This window comes from Entelurus aequoreus, linkage group LG04 (genome assembly GCF_033978785.1).
Source record: "Entelurus aequoreus isolate RoL-2023_Sb linkage group LG04, RoL_Eaeq_v1.1, whole genome shotgun sequence".
Lineage (NCBI taxonomy): Eukaryota > Metazoa > Chordata > Actinopteri > Syngnathiformes > Syngnathidae > Entelurus > Entelurus aequoreus.
In genome coordinates, this window is record NC_084734.1 from 51,212,680 (window position 1) to 51,225,473 (window position 12,794).

Genomic DNA, 12,794 nt, shown 5'->3' on the forward strand with positions numbered 1-12,794 from the left:
CTGACTTTCTCTGGTTAACTTGTCAGCTGTGCGTTTTCCTGGTTTGTTAATGGCTTTGCGCTCAACAAAAGCCCAACGAAACAGGAACACAAAATACTTAAAATGTAGTCTCAGTCGTCTTCTCACCACCTAAAACAAAAGTGACTTTTTTTTACAAGCAACAACAATCAACATGTTGCTCTTTTTTCTTTTGCTTTTTACGCAAAGTGACGCATCGCCGAAATCAGAAGACTCACAACTCTGTAAGTGTTTACACAACTTATACTTATATTTAAAGCCATATAAGTGTTAAGAATGAACTTATACTAATCTGAAGTTTGTTTAACTTATACTTTAATATTCAACTCTCTATTTGTAACACAACTTATATATGAAACCCTGCATGTGTTTTTTAACACAACTTATACTTATATATAAAAAATTGTGTTTATAAGCAAACGTGTACTTATTTATATATAAACCTGTATTTATAACAAAATGTATACATGTATAAACATTATGATGATAACACAACTTATAGCATTTTATATATGGGTATTTATAGCATACTTTTACTTACATAAAAAAGTGTATATGTATACTCTAACAGCAGATAAGGAAGCCATAATTGTATTAAATATTTTTGACATGATGGTGTTCAGGCAGCACGGTGGAAGAGGGGTTAGTCTGCCTCACAAGACGAAGGTCCTGAGTAGTCGTGGGTTCAATCCCGGCCTCGGGATCTTTCTGTGTGGAGTTTGCATGTTCTCCCCGTGACTGCGTGGGTTCCCTCCGGGTACTCCGGCTTCCTCCCACCTCCAAAGACATGCACCTGGGGATAGGTTGTGTGGATGTGAGTGTGAATGTTGTCTGTCTATCTGTGTTGGCCCTGCGATGAGGTGGCGACTTGTCCAGGGTGTACTCCGCCTTCCGCCCGATTGTAGCTGAGATAGGCTCCAGCACCCCCCGCGACCCAGAAGGGAATAAGCGGTAGAAAATGGATGGATGGATGGATGATGGTGTTCATGTCACGTGTTGCTATGCTAACAACTACATATGTAAAAATATATATTCATATCAACAACTAAAAGAAAGTCTTATGAACATGAACTAACTCACAAACAGTACATACAAGGTAACGATGTATTTTTGCCTCATTCCTGTGAGAATCCTGCGGGACCATCCAGGACTAGCTGCAGTGTGCTCAAACATCCACCAGATAGCATCTGTGAGAACATAATACTGTATCATCGTTTTCTCCTTCAGACTTATCACGTCGGTACTGCATTTTTCATGCATTCCTCATTCACACTTTAAATAGGGACTATATACAGACCCCCTAATCAGAGTGATTTCTATGGTGCTCTTGAGGAGTGCTTGGCTGGGGTAGACAACGTGGAGAAAATTATAACTGGAGATCTGAACACAGATATTCAACGCAGAGATGCACCTGTCTTCAGATCCTACAGCAAGCTTTGTAATCTGCACGGTCTTTCCCAGCTAATAACACTACCCACAAGGGTGTGCGATTCCACCCAATTCACCATAGATCTCATTCTCACATCAGACCGGCCTAAAATAAAAAATAGTGGGGTCATGATCTGTGGTCTTAGCGACCACTATCTAACCTTCTGCACCCGCAAAATAGCTAAACCCAAAGCCAACGGCCTCATAACAGCTCAATCCAGATCCCTTAAAAAATACTCTAGTGATAATTTCAACCTAAAATAAGTTGAGTGGGACTGGTCCCCTGTGCTCACGAGCAACCTGGTCGATGATGCTTGGGATAGCTTCAAAACAGCGTTCCTAGCGATACTAAATGACATGGCTCCCGTGAGAACAGTCAAGATCAAAGCCTGCTCTGAACCATGGATGAATCCGGACCTATTAGCTGCCATAAAAGACAGAGACAGAAAATACTCCGAATACCAAAAGTGTAAAACCGAAGTAGATAAACAACCCAATAATAACCTCAAATCACTCCTTTCAACACTTAAAAATCAATGCAATAAATTAAGAAATAAGACAACCAACCTGACTAAATCCCTAAAAAAAAATTACATTAACGACAAAATAGAGGAAAAGACAAATAGCCACGTGAGCTCTGGAAAATCCTCAACAACCAGCTTCCTGGCTGCAGCCAGAAACTTAAAACCAGACTCACCAACATCAACATCAAGGAGGGTGACTCCCTCATTACAGACAAAATGGAGGTAGTAAGCAGACTTAACACCTTTTTCACCAGCATAGCCACAACTCTAGTCAACAAGCTGTCCCACCACTCTGGTCGCTTTAGTGTAGAACACATTAAAGCCTTCTACAGAAAGCTAGGAGTATCCAACAACGATTTCAAATTAGAAATGGTCTCAGCTGACGAGGTGCTTAAAAAATTGAGCGTGCTCCACCCAAACAAGGCCACCGGCCTTGACAATATCCCCTCCAGATTCCTCAGGGACTCTGCCACCACCATTTCCCCAATCATCACGCACATAATAAACCTCTCAATTACACAAGGCCAAGTACCAAAAGATTTCAAGATAGCAAGAGTAACTCCCCTCTTTAAGAAAGGAAGCAAATTGGAACCTGGCAACTACCGACCTGTTTCTATTCTCAGTTCCATTTCGAAAGTAATGGAAAAAATAGTTTATGAACAGGTCGATAGTTACCTTGCCACTAATAAACTCATTTACAAATTCCAATCCGGCTTCAGAACTAACCACTCCACTGACACATGCCTTCTCTATCTGACCGACCACATCAAACATGAGGTGGACGCGGGCAAATACTGCGGCATGGTCATGCTGGACCTTCAGAAGGCCTTTGACACCGTTAACCACGCTATACTGTTGGATAAGCTCAGAGCGATCAGATTTGATAAAACCTCATCGAGCTGGATGCAATCTTACTTGGAGGGGAGGTGGTAGAGGTGAACGGCACCGTGTCCCCTCCTCTCAGTAAGCTGTGGAGTCCCCCAGGGCAGCATATTAGGGCCTTTACTGTTCCTAATATACATAAACAATATGTCATCAGCATGCGACTGTGAATTTTTCTTGTTTGCGGATGACTCGGCCCTGCTGGTATCCGGCAAGGACAAGTCACAGGTGGAGAAAATCGTCAGTGCTGAACTCTGTAGAATTTGCACCTGGCTCGCTGACAACAAGCTATCCATACACTTGGGTAAAACGAAATCCATCCTATTTGGGTCCCACATCAACCTTAAGAAAGTCAGTGACTTCACTATAAAAGTGAGTGACATTGTTATCACCAGGAAAGATGAGGTCACCTACCTAGGTTCCATTCTAGAGGCTAATCTTTCCTGTGATAAAATGGCAACCAAGGTAATCAAAAACGTCAACCAACGAACGAGATTTCTCTATAGAATCTCCTCTCTGGTCAACAAAAGCACCATGAAGATTCTAGCGGGAACTCTCATTCAACCCTTTTTCGATTACGCATGCACCTCCTGGTACCCTAGCACCTCCAAAACTCTCAAATCTAGTCTCCAAACATCCCAGAAAAGCTAGTCAGGTTACTTCTAGACCTCCACCCCAGATCACACCTCACTCCTACCCACTTCTCCAAAGTTGGCTGGCTCAGGGTGGAGGACAGAGTAAAACAACTTGCATTGAGCCTAGTCTATAAAATCCTCTACACCTCCCTGATACCGAAGTACATGTCAAACTACTTCCATAACGTAAATGACCGCCATAACAACAACACCAGGGGGAGGTCCACTAACCACGTTAAACCCAGATTCCGATCTAACAAAGGTCTTAACTCATTCTCCTTCTATGCCACATCAATATGGAATGCACTCCCAACAGGTGTAAAAGAAAGTGCATCTCTATCCTCCTTCAAAACCGCACTAAAAGAACACCTCCAGGCAACTTCAGCCGTAAACTAACAAACTTCCTTCCACATCCTACCTCCCCGGATTGTAAATAATCAAATGTAAATAATCAAATGTAGATACTTATTCTTATTCTTATACTCTCTGATCTCTATGTCCACTACTTGCTGTACATATCCTACCAAGTCAGACCTACACTGTTCCAATGTCCATTTCTCTGATGATGCAATTGTTGATGACTGAAGTGTTGATATCAACCAAACCTAACCCCCCATCACCCCCCACCTCCACACCCCGGATTGTAAATAATGTAAATAATTCAATGTATATACTCTGATGTTTATCTTGTGTGATGACTGTATTATGATGATAGTATATATCTGTATCATGAATCAATTTAAGTGGACCCCGACTTAAACAAGTTGAAAAACTTATTGGGGTGTTACCATTTAGTGGTCAATTGTACGGAATATGTACTGCACTGTGCAATCTACTAAAAAAAGTTTCAATCAATCAATCAATCAAAATGAGGGATGAGGCAAAAACTAACCCAGACCCAGCGTTAATCAGTTGGTTATCGTAAAGAAGTACTTCCTGTTTGCGTGACTTAAACTTCCTGTCCATCAGCCTCCCTTAGGTCCATGTTGGACGACTTTGATGTGCTGACGCCGTCAAGTGTTCAGGCTCACTCGGTCCGCCGCCGCGATCTTCTCACCAGTCACATGGAGAAAGAGATCAGCTTCCACGCCCTGCAAAGGTGTGCAATCATTGACTTTTTTTTACAAGTATTAATATTCATAATTATATTATTGCTTATATTATTACATTAATACCTATATTATTATATTAATACCTATATTGTTGTGTGACATGGCTTGTGCAGACACTTCCGTCTCTACCTGAGGACCAATGACCACATCTTCACTGAAGACTTTCGTGCGTTGGTGGTGGACGCTGACGGGGAGCACGGTTACCACATCAACAGACAACACTTCTTCACGGGACACGTCATTGGTAACTCCTCCCCTCCTCAGCCAGGAGGTGCTGCTCGTCATCATTTGACGCATCTTTCTCTCCTGTCCTCAGGAGAAGAGAACTCTCGCGTTCAGGCGCACATGGACGAGCGCGACTTCTCCGCCCACATCGTGATACAGGGGACAGAGTTTAATGTGGAGGTGAGGCTGACATTAGTTCCGAAAATTACGAATTTTTTCTGAAAACTTCTTCTTGCAGCCTTTGTGGAGGTTCACGGCACCCTCTGATGGACGTCTGCTCATCTACCGCTCTGACCACATCCGGAATCTCAGCCAACTGGGGCGGCCATCTGTCTGTGGCTACGTGAACTCTGACCCTCGCCACCTGCTTCCTGAAGGCGTGGGCGCCATGGAGGACGAGGAGGAGGAAGGTGCGTGTTAGCTACATGCTAACAGGAAGCCAACCAATGTTTTAATTATTATCCAAAAGTCCTTGGACAACAAAAGGGCCAAAAGGTCAAGGCACTTTCAGTCAGGTCGCTGCGATGTCACTTCCTGTCATTCAGAGTGCACGTGGAGGGCAAGACGCAGTGTGCACGAGCACCAGAAAAACACCTGTCCCCTGCTGCTGGTGGCCGACTATCGCTTCTTCAAGCACATGGGGCGCATGGAAGAGAGCACCACTCTCAACTACCTGGTGACCTACATCCTGCACCATCGCACCTTTTGGCCACGCCCCTTCACATGGCCTTAACGCACACACATCTTTCAGATTGAGCTCATCGACCGCGTGGACGACATCTACAGAAACACTACGTGGGATGACGAGTTCTCCGGCTACGGCGTCCAAATCCAGCAGGTCCCTTCTAGATGCACACACGGTGACCCCCGAACTTTCACTTAACGTTTAACGTGCACACACTTGTTTGCTTCAGATCATCATCGAGAAGACACCCACCGCTGTGGAGCCAGGAACGAGCCACTTCAACATGGCGGGAAGTCCAGTGGCAGGTCGAGACGTGTGGGACGTCAAGCGTCTTTTGGAGGTAACGCTCTGACGTGCGCAACATCGACGATGGCGTGGGTTCACTGTGTGCATGCATGTGCGCTTGCAGCAGTTCAGCGTGGACGTGGCGGAGAAGGCAGCCAACGTGTGCCTGGCGCACCTTTTCACCTACCAGGACTTTGATGAGGGCACGCTGGGCCTCGCTTACGTGGCCCCCAAAAAACCCGACATCCCAGGCGGTCTGTGCTCCAAAGGTGCGTTGTCACTGCCGTCTCCCCTCTGCCGCAACGTGAAGGGGTCTGTGCTCCCTCCGCAGGGTGTCCATCTTCCAACGAGCGCGTCATCTACCTCAACACGGGTCTGACCAGCACCAAAAACTACGGCAAGACCATCCTGACAAAAGTGAGCTCTCACCTTCCCGCCACGTTTGAAGATCACCCTCGTTCATCTTCATGTCGCCACAGGAAGCCGACCTGGTGACCACACATGAGCTGGGACACAACTTTGGGGCCGAGCATGACCCGGACAACGTTCCTTACTGCGCCCCTCGGGAGGACCAAGGCGGAAAATATGTCATGTACCCCATCGCTGTGAGTGGCGACCACATCAACAACAAGGTGCCACTTCCGGTTTTCAGCTATTTGCTTTCTGACCACCATCCAGAACGTTTACGTGTTAGTGTGTGTGTGCGTGTTTAGGTCTTCTCCAACTGCTCCAAGCACTCCATTGTGAAGCGTCTCCGGTCCAAGGCGGCATCCTGTTTCAAAGAGAGGACAGTCAACGTGTGCGGGAACTCGCGTGTGGAACACAGCGAGGAGTGTGACCCGGGCCTGCTGCACATCAACTCTGACCCCTGCTGCACCGCCGAGTGCCGCCTACGGCCTGGTGCAGATTGCAGGTCAGAGGTTAAACAAGATCTGATGGCGGCGTGCTAGCTTAGCATGTAGCTAACATTAGTGTGTGTCTCGCAGCGACCGGAACAGCGCCTGCTGTAAGAAGTGTCAGCTGGAGGCGGCGGGCGAAGTGTGCCAGGAGCCCATCGATGCCACCTGCAAGGGTCACTCCTACTGCACAGGTCAGTGCACAGGTCAAAGGTTGTAAGCTGGTGGACCAAAATGAAGCCTCTGTGTCCTTAGGGTCCAATAAAGACTGTCCTCCGCCGCAGAACGCTCCAGACAAAACATCCTGCTTGGACAGCGGCGAGTGTCAGGACGGCGAGTGTGTCCCTTTCTGTCTCGCCGTCCTCAAGCTGCAGCCCTGCGCCTGCAATGGTACGCTCACACCCCACCCACTCGCCAGTGTGCCCGTCCAAGCGAGCGCTGCCGTGTCGTTGCAGAGACCAACGCTTCCTGTAAGGTGTGCTGTCGCGGAAATGGCGGTGTGTGCGCTCCCTACCGGGACACGGCGGGTCATTTCCTGTTCCTGCGTAAAGGCAAACCGTGCACGGTGGGCTTCTGTGACGGAGCGGTAAGAAGAGCACGCTCTGATGGCGTTGGCGCGTCCAAGGGCGTGCACGTGACATGTGCTGTCTGCAGGGGAAGTGCATGAAGCAGGTGCAGGACGTGGTGGAGCGTCTTTGGGACTTTATCGAAAAGCTGGACATCAACACCTTCGCCAAGTTCCTGGCTGACAACATTGTGGGCTCCGTGGTGGCGTTCTCCCTTCTCTTGTGGATCCCATTAAGTGTGCTCGTGCACTGCGTGGTGCGACCTCATGACCCCAAGCGTCACAGTGGACTTGTTTGGGTCTTCTTTGATAACGTTGTTCTCCCTCAGGACAAGAAACTGGATCAGCAGTACGCGCAGACCACCAAGTCTCTCTTCTTCCCCAGCGTAAGTAAACACGCCCCTTTAAGGTTCTTCCCAGTACCTTTAACAGGAACATTTCGACAGAACGCAGAACTCCTGAGCAGCCTGGAATGTGCTTCCGTGCGGATCTTCAAACCTTCCAGCCAGACTTCTGGCGGCCCACGTTTCCGAGCATCCAGCCCTGCCCCCCCGGACAGCCCCCGCATGGCCACCATCGCGGAGTACCCCAGCTTTGACGAGGAGGCGCTGCAGGAGGCGTTTGGGCGGCCGCAGAGATCAGCGCCCCGTTCCTTCGAGGACCTGACGGAGCCAAGTGTGGCGCTCAGAAAACTAGGAGAGAAGCGTCACGTGGACTCCAAGGAGACACAGTGCTGAGCAGTCATTTAGAGACGTTGAAGTTAGCGGTGTTGCCATGGTAACACACAAGCTTATATTAAAAGAAAGACAAAAAATGTGTGGTTTTACTTTATTCAACAAAGTAGAAACAAAACGTGAAAAAAAAGTCACATCATAGGTGGTCTCTCAGAGGGTGGGGCAAAGTGCGTCGTAGAGCCGATGCACAGCGACTTCCAACATCTCCCTCAAAGACTCGTCATCCGTGCACGTTACAACCTGCGGGTCAGCGTAGCTTAGCATGGAGACTGGAAGCAGGCTAGCTAGCAGCTATTGACAACTTAAACACTGACACTCACTCTGCTCTCTGGATCGATGATCGCTGACACGCCGTCCACGCTGATCGTTAAATTTTTCTCGTCTTTGACATGTACGCAGTCGTCTCCAAACATGTCGCTACAAAAACAGTCATTGGTTCATTTGTCATCAATAAACACCTGACAACATCCTGTCTAAATGTTCTTTTTAATTTATTTTACTATGATTAGGACCAGGTCAAGGACAAGACTTACTGCAGCATGAGTTCCAGCCTCTCCATGAAGACTTGCTGCTCGAAGGTTTCTGGCCGAGCTTCCAAAACTAAGAAGCAAGTAAAGGTTTGGGGTCAAAGGTCAGGCAGGTGCCCAAGAGTAAAGTGCTGCCTTCACTGACATTTCTGAGCGTTGGGGTTGGACTGAACCTCCAGGACCACCGTGGTCACCACGTCAGCATACATGTCATTTAGCGGGTTGGCGAGCCACTGATGAGATGAAACAAAAGTTGATTGACAGCTGCAATGACATCATCATGTTTCCATGTTTAGGGCTGACCTCCAGCAGAACCATGCCGCCTTCATAGATGAGCGTGATGTTCTTGAAGATCCTGAAAGTGATCTTCTCTGCTGCCTCCAGCTGTTCCACGTCACCTGAACACATCGTGATGAACCACTGGGATACAGACACACAAACACAGACACACACAGACAGAGGTGTCTCACCAGCAAGGCATCTGAGTTGTGTGATCAGCAGTGAGATAGGTCCGGTGTAGGGGATGGCTTGTGTTTGTGTGACGGTACCAACATTCAAGTCTGTGTACTCTAAAACAATATTTCAAACATGACAATCCACCAGCAGCTAGCTATAGTAACATGTTGACGATCCACGAGCACACAGGTGTCAAACTCAAGACCTGGGGTCCGGATCTGGCCCACCACATTTTTTGTGAGCCGCGAAAGCCTGGAAATAATATGCATCTGATAATTTCATATCCTTTAACTTTAATATTTTCTAATAATGTAAGTATTACACTCAAAAATCTGCTTGCATTATAATTTTAAAAGTTATCCATCAAATTGCACATTGTAAAAATTAAAATAGTTTTTATGGTAAAAAACAAACAAACTAGCAGCTTAGTCACCAGAATTTTACCTTGAACTGTGGTACGTTTTCCATTTACAATAAATGCTGGAAAAACTGGCGACTGAGCTGCCAAATCTATAGGGTTATTTTCACAGTGTAGGTAAAAAAATATACACAATACTGTGATCAAACGTATAGGCAACTGTGTAACAATATCACAAAGCAAAGTCATATATTTATATTCATATATGATTCTTTGTTCATTATTCAAACAACCCTCTGAGGGTAGCCATTACTGCCATGTGGCCCTCAATGAAAGTGAGCTTGACACTTCGTTACTAGCAGATAGCTACATTCACATGTTGACGAACCATTAGCATGCTAATAATCTACGAGCAGCTAAAGGAGCTAGTATAGCATGCTGATAGAATGGAACAATTACAGACACGCACCTGAAAGGTCAGAGGGCGTGAGGATGTGATAGTTGAAGTTTCTCTTGACCAGGATGCCAGACACACGCTGGCCCTGAGCACACTTCTTATCCGCCAGCGAGCCCATCACCTGCAGCAAAGCATGCTGGGGTGTTATTGAGTCCTCAGGGAGACACTGTGATCATCAACAACCAACCTTGGCAAGTTTTTCTCCCCTGAAGTTCAGTGTGACAGCCTCCGTGTTTCTCGGGTTGTGGACCTCGATGTGAACCTCGTCATTGTCTTCGTACTCGCGAATCAGTGCTGCTTTCAGACGCGCCATCTCGTTTTGCTCGCCGTGGACCAGGATCTGGAAAAGACCTCTCGTTAGCACGTCAACATGTGGCGAACGCACATCGTTATTAATACGGCGGCGGATGTTTACAACATGCGGCGGCTTGAGCGCTCGGATGAACTCGCTGGTCTGCTGGTAGTCTGTGTGCGCCGAGAAGGAGATGTAATCCACTGACATCTTGAGAGGAAGCTTCTGGCCTGACATGGTGTTGATCTCCTCAGGCTCCGTCATAATGTGCTGTGAGTGACAAGGAGGCGAGGATGACGACGGCGTGTTCTTCATTAATGGCTGAAAGGACCCACCTTGGCCAGCGTTCCCTCCACGCAGTAACCGGCAATGAGGACGCCATTCCTCTTGTCCGTACACCAGCTCTCAAACAGCTCTCTGGACAAACCGCTCTGCATCATTCCAGGAGACGCCATCACCACGCTGGGTCCGATGTCGTCAAAATGGTCCATGCTCTATGTAACGCACACAATTTAATAATCTGATGGCGGGATGTCATGTTTAATATGCTGCTTTGCTAGATTGGATGTGATTAACGCCAGACAGGAGTCATTTATTTTGTATTCCTGTATGAGGGCGCACACACTGACCTTCAAGTTGCTGATGTGCTTGAAGACAAAGGGGTTGTTGACGTTGATGGCTTTGCGGATCTTGTCGTTCATGGCGTTGATGTACGTCTGGTAGACCGCCATACACTTTCTGGCCAGAGATGAGGCGTAGTAGATGGGAATGTCATGAAGCTCTGGGTGGTTCTGCCAGTACTCGTCTGGATGCGTGGGAATAAACGAGGTGTGAAGAGGCCGTAATAGTGACACACAACCACACACATAGACACACACACACCGAGGATGAGGAGAAGCTCCTGAGCTCTTCCCAGAGCGAAGACAGGTATAAGACAGCGACCTTCCCTGTTCACAATGTCGTGGACCGTGTTGCAGAAACGCGCTTCGCGCTCCTCCCTCTTCTCGTGGATGTGCGTTCCGTAGGTGGACTCCTAAAATACAGCGCATGTGACATCACCACGGCGAACATCGCAAGCACGTAAGCATGAGAAGCATCAGCTGACCGTGATGAGGATGTCAGGTTTCACGCTGGGGATCTCTGCCGCCATCAAGTGTCTGTCCTCTTGACGCGAGAAGTCCCCTGTGTACAACAACTGCACACACAAACACACAAGTGTGAATGTTTCCGGGCCAAACAGCAAATAAGAAAGGTCTCATGACCCGCTACCTTGACGCCAGCGATCTCAATCATGAACATGGCGGCGCCCAGCACGTGTCCAGCATGGTAGCACCAGAACTTGATGCCAGCCACTTCCTTGACCTCGTGGAAGTTGATGGTCTCGATCTTGTCCATGCTCTCTTCCAGGTCCGTCTCCGTGTACAACATGTCATCGGCCGAGATGTTGCTGTGGGCACAGGTCGCGTCACCTCTGCGCTTTACTCAACACTACCTCTCCTCACCCGCTACGACAGCGCTGCCCACCTAACTTTGACGTAGTCCGACAGCAGCCAGCGGTAGATGGCCTTGGTGGCGTGCGTCATGAAGGTGCGCCCCTTGAAGCTGGTCTTCTGCAGGAACCAGGGCAGAGCTCCACAGTGGTCCAGGTGGAAGCTGAATGCAAAAGATGACATCATCAAGTAGCTTATCCATCACCAGAGGTGGGTAGTAACGCACTACATTTACTCAAGTAGTTACATCTACTTGAGTAACTTTTGGGATAAATTGTACTTCTAAGAGTAGTTTTAATGCAACATACTTTTACTTTTACTTGAGTATATTTATAGAGAAGAAACGCTACTTTTACTCCGCTCCATTTATCTACATTCAGCTCGCTACTCGCTACTGATTTTTATCGATCTGTTAATGCACACTTTGTTGTTTTGGTTTGTCAGACAGACCTTCAAAGTAGGATCTATCGCATGCCTGCGTTTCACCAATCAAATGCAGTCACTGGTGACGTTTGACTCAGTTTCACCAATCAAACAGAGCCAGACGATCACATGATTAACTGCACATAAAGTTTTAGCGGCAAACAACAACAACAACAATGGCAGAGACAACAACGAACGCAAACACCCCTCACATAAAATCGATGTTCACGCTTCAGACAACCAAAAAAACAGTTATGTAATGCGTTGTCATATGTGTCTCCCCAAACGAGTGGACCTTTCAGCTTACATGAACTCAACATCAAATTTGAGGAAGCACATCGCGGTAAGTAACGTTAGTAGATATTTTGGCTGTCACCGTAGGCTGATGTTAGCTTCCCTGCTATGAATCACTGTCAAATGTACATAGTGTGGGGACATTTATTAATGCATTGCAGCCTCATAGACAGACAGACAGACACACACACTCACAAGCACAGTCGCACACACACTCAAGCATGCATACAAACACCAATCAGAAGTGCACAGTGTGTTCCCAGGTGCAGCCCACAAATATCAGTTTATGGTTTGCGTAAAGGCTAACTTGTTATTTTCCTTTGTAATCTCTGCCTACTGAGCCTATGGTGCTGTTAAGTTATTGTGGCTCAATTTGCCTTAATTTTTTTTATTTTAATGTATTATTATTTAATATATATTATTGTTTTAGTTGCTTAAGGGATATTCCTGGCTCTGAATTTGTTCATTGCTATTTTTATGTTTTTGTGCGTTATTTGTTGCCGTCATC

The 12,794-nt window shown here is 47.0% G+C and overlaps 2 protein-coding genes across 3 annotated transcripts in view; one reads left to right on the top strand and one right to left on the bottom strand.

Annotated features, from left to right (window-relative positions):
* adam17b (ADAM metallopeptidase domain 17b) lies at positions 1-8,450 on the top strand. 2 transcript variants are annotated; one of them, XM_062045182.1, is made up of 18 exons: positions 1-242; positions 4,457-4,586; positions 4,713-4,843; positions 4,916-5,004; positions 5,063-5,234; positions 5,370-5,500; positions 5,576-5,662; positions 5,739-5,849; positions 5,919-6,063; positions 6,126-6,211; positions 6,274-6,426; positions 6,508-6,707; positions 6,781-6,884; positions 6,946-7,080; positions 7,146-7,276; positions 7,345-7,512; positions 7,585-7,641; positions 7,702-8,450. In XM_062045182.1, the coding sequence occupies exons 1-18, from the start codon at positions 173-175 to the stop codon at positions 7,990-7,992; spliced, it is 2,391 nt and encodes a 796-aa protein (XP_061901166.1). In that variant the 5' UTR covers positions 1-172; the 3' UTR covers positions 7,993-8,450. The 2 variants fall into 2 exon arrangements, with proteins under 2 accessions (XP_061901166.1, XP_061901167.1); XM_062045183.1 differs by having other exon boundaries at positions 5,922-6,063.
* cpsf3 (cleavage and polyadenylation specific factor 3) overlaps positions 8,070-12,794 on the bottom strand; it is a 6,144-nt gene continuing 1,419 nt past the window's right edge. The window contains exons 5-19 of the mRNA XM_062045184.1: positions 11,604-11,732; positions 11,349-11,526; positions 11,185-11,274; positions 10,962-11,112; positions 10,709-10,884; positions 10,415-10,573; positions 10,203-10,349; positions 9,975-10,127; positions 9,800-9,908; positions 8,987-9,085; positions 8,820-8,914; positions 8,662-8,749; positions 8,523-8,589; positions 8,310-8,406; positions 8,070-8,229 (exon numbers count right to left, since the gene is read on the bottom strand). Of these exons, the coding sequence (XP_061901168.1) occupies positions 8,140-8,229; positions 8,310-8,406; positions 8,523-8,589; positions 8,662-8,749; positions 8,820-8,914; positions 8,987-9,085; positions 9,800-9,908; positions 9,975-10,127; positions 10,203-10,349; positions 10,415-10,573; positions 10,709-10,884; positions 10,962-11,112; positions 11,185-11,274; positions 11,349-11,526; positions 11,604-11,732 (1,828 nt within the window). The 3' untranslated portion in view covers positions 8,070-8,139. The remainder of the gene's footprint in view (positions 8,230-8,309; positions 8,407-8,522; positions 8,590-8,661; positions 8,750-8,819; positions 8,915-8,986; positions 9,086-9,799; positions 9,909-9,974; positions 10,128-10,202; positions 10,350-10,414; positions 10,574-10,708; positions 10,885-10,961; positions 11,113-11,184; positions 11,275-11,348; positions 11,527-11,603; positions 11,733-12,794) is intronic.